We start from the raw sequence: 2,399 nt of genomic DNA on the forward strand, positions 1-2,399 counted from the left end.
AAACGCTTGGGTGCTGTCGGTGCTACTCGCCTTCCAGGATGGGGACCGCGTGATCCTCACTGTGCCTGGTTGGAGACACTACAAGATATGGTTGCCAACCGATGTCAGTGGCGTTCTTGTCAGTTTCTATCCAGATCGCCTGAGTGAATGCCTGGAGGTGTAGGCACCCCGGAATGATGTGGTAAGCTAGCACTAAGTCCCTCACCTGTCAACCTCTCTTAACAATAAGGCTTTCAAATAAACCATGGTTGTACGGCAGTGAAGCATCGGTGTTGAACACTGATGTCATGATGTGGATGATGATAACCCCTAACGATATGTGCCGCAAAATATCGAGTTTTATTATTGTTCAGGAGGGCGCCGTTTCGAGTGACAATTCCCGGACCAGAAGCAGACGACTCTCTCTGCCGACCATAATGTGGTTTGTTATCTGCGAGGGTTTCTTTTCTACTTCCTTCACCAAGCGACGGGTGATATGGAACAGCCATACAAAGCTAGATCTCAGACTGGGCTGAGTTATAGTGCATGTGCCGTGCATACCGTGTTTTCGTTGCCAGGGCGACATGATGTCGACTTGAACAAGGCGCAGTCCCCGTAGTAGCTAAGCTTGATAAGTAGATCACTTGTTTTAGGAGAATGTCACCTATGTATAGGGGCGAGATGGCCCAAGTGGTAAGAGCGCGAATTTACTGACCGGAAGGTCTGTGGTTCGAATCCGACCACCGACTCTCGACTTCCCCTGTCTAGGCTTGGGCAACCTGGCAGTTTCCCAGCCCTCGTGCTTCCTTCGGGTGGCATGGCAGCTAGGCACCAAAGGGGTGCTATCAGCTGAACGCTCTTTTTTCTTTCACCCATGTATAATGTTACACGTAACTTCAAGTAAATAATAATAATACTCTTCCAGCTGTAACACCGTTAGGTTTCTAGCTGCCATGCATCCACAGGAAGCACGAGGGCCGAGATACTGCTAGGTCGCCCAAGCCTAGACAGGAGCAGTCAAGATGAACTTGGCTTCGAACCAAGGACGCACTTTAGCCCCTAAGCCACCTTGAGCTCGTAATTTCAATCAGTTCCGCCATTCTGTTGTTTTCTGGATTGTTCGAGTCTTTTGAGTGTGGAACCACAGAGGGAACTGTCATTTCGTTTCACGAGTCTGTTTACCTTTGTGGTTCGTCCGCCCTAAAAGACGTGTGGAGGGATGTTCGTCGAACGACCAGAGATGCCATATTCTGCGTATGGCGACAGAACTGTTTTGGTCCATTGCTTGTTTGAAGGGTTCGATTTCGTCAACGAGTGGACAAACATGCAGGAACACTGGGTGTGTGTGCTAATTTGAACAGTTTGAGGTTTCCAAACACTCAGCTTCACATGAAGATCAAACATTGGGAGTTGGAGAGGGCTGAGTTTAAGGTGATAAACTAATAAACAGAAGGGCAGCGGTCAAATGCAGTCGCGGATTTTCGAGTCCTCTTGTATGGGCTTGAAAGACCCGGCATTACGTCAGCTCTGGTGGCTCCGAGTTGAGTGTCAGCCATGCACCGTAAAATTGCGACAATAATTGCTCAACCTGCCATTGTTGAGATCCTTTTATAATCGTATTACAAAGCTATCTATTAGTAGACTGACCCATTTGTGGTGCGAACCGGCAGACCTACAATGGACGTTTCAAAACATACTTTGCAGATGTAGGTTTCGGATGCAGTGCTAGAGCTACCATGGTTCGAGTTGGCGCTGGACTCCCATGCGATAGACGAAGTTGGTACTTATAAGTGATGGACTATAAACTTACGTGGGCTGACCGAATGGTGGTCATCCAGGTACGTATCTAAATGACGTTGGGAATTTTCTACGAAGTCTGCTGCATTGAATTTTACGGAAAGTCCCTGTGTATTAAGGGTATGCGGTATGTGACAGCAATTTGTCTAATACTAGAAAACATAACCCCACGAAATGAAAATACTAGCTGAAAAACTATTGAGAAGCGTGGATAATTTGGGACAAAGGCGTCCATGAACAATCACTACATTGCCTACAATTTAGTGGTGTGCAAATAAGGTCAACTGGTTACTAGTTGACAGCCAGCGACCTGGCTGAGTAAAAACGGGAAAACCTTCGGCTGAAGACTTACCTTCCGTGAAGAAAACGTGAGCGAAACGGTATTGGTTAGAAGCGCTCTGGAAGTCATTCATGAGCAGCTGCAACGACTACATGAGGGCGTCAATTTTGAACAACCAGGAGGTACCTGATCCGTAGGGGTTATTAGGTAGATCGCCTCAATAGGAAGAACCTCCCTCCTTTTAGATATATCCTCGACCACTAACATAATATAGAGAAAAGTAATCTGACTCACAAGTGATCCCGTTATTCATTATCTCGTGCATTTTGCAACAAGACGACAC

The 2,399-nt window shown here is 46.9% G+C and overlaps 1 protein-coding gene across 1 annotated transcript in view; it reads right to left on the reverse strand.

Annotated features, from left to right (window-relative positions):
• The window catches only part of T265_13328 (hypothetical protein), a gene marked incomplete at both ends in the record, with an annotated part of 10,795 nt that extends 8,602 nt beyond the window's left edge, over positions 1-2,193 (reverse strand). The window contains 2 exons of the mRNA XM_009168352.1: positions 691-844; positions 2,129-2,193. Coding sequence (XP_009166616.1) covers positions 691-844; positions 2,129-2,185 — 211 coding nt within the window. The remainder of the gene's footprint in view (positions 1-690; positions 845-2,128) is intronic.
• Between the last annotated feature and the right edge of the window lie 206 nt (positions 2,194-2,399).

Source organism: Opisthorchis viverrini (genome assembly GCF_000715545.1).
Source record: "Opisthorchis viverrini unplaced genomic scaffold opera_v5_60, whole genome shotgun sequence".
Lineage (NCBI taxonomy): Eukaryota > Metazoa > Platyhelminthes > Trematoda > Opisthorchiida > Opisthorchiidae > Opisthorchis > Opisthorchis viverrini.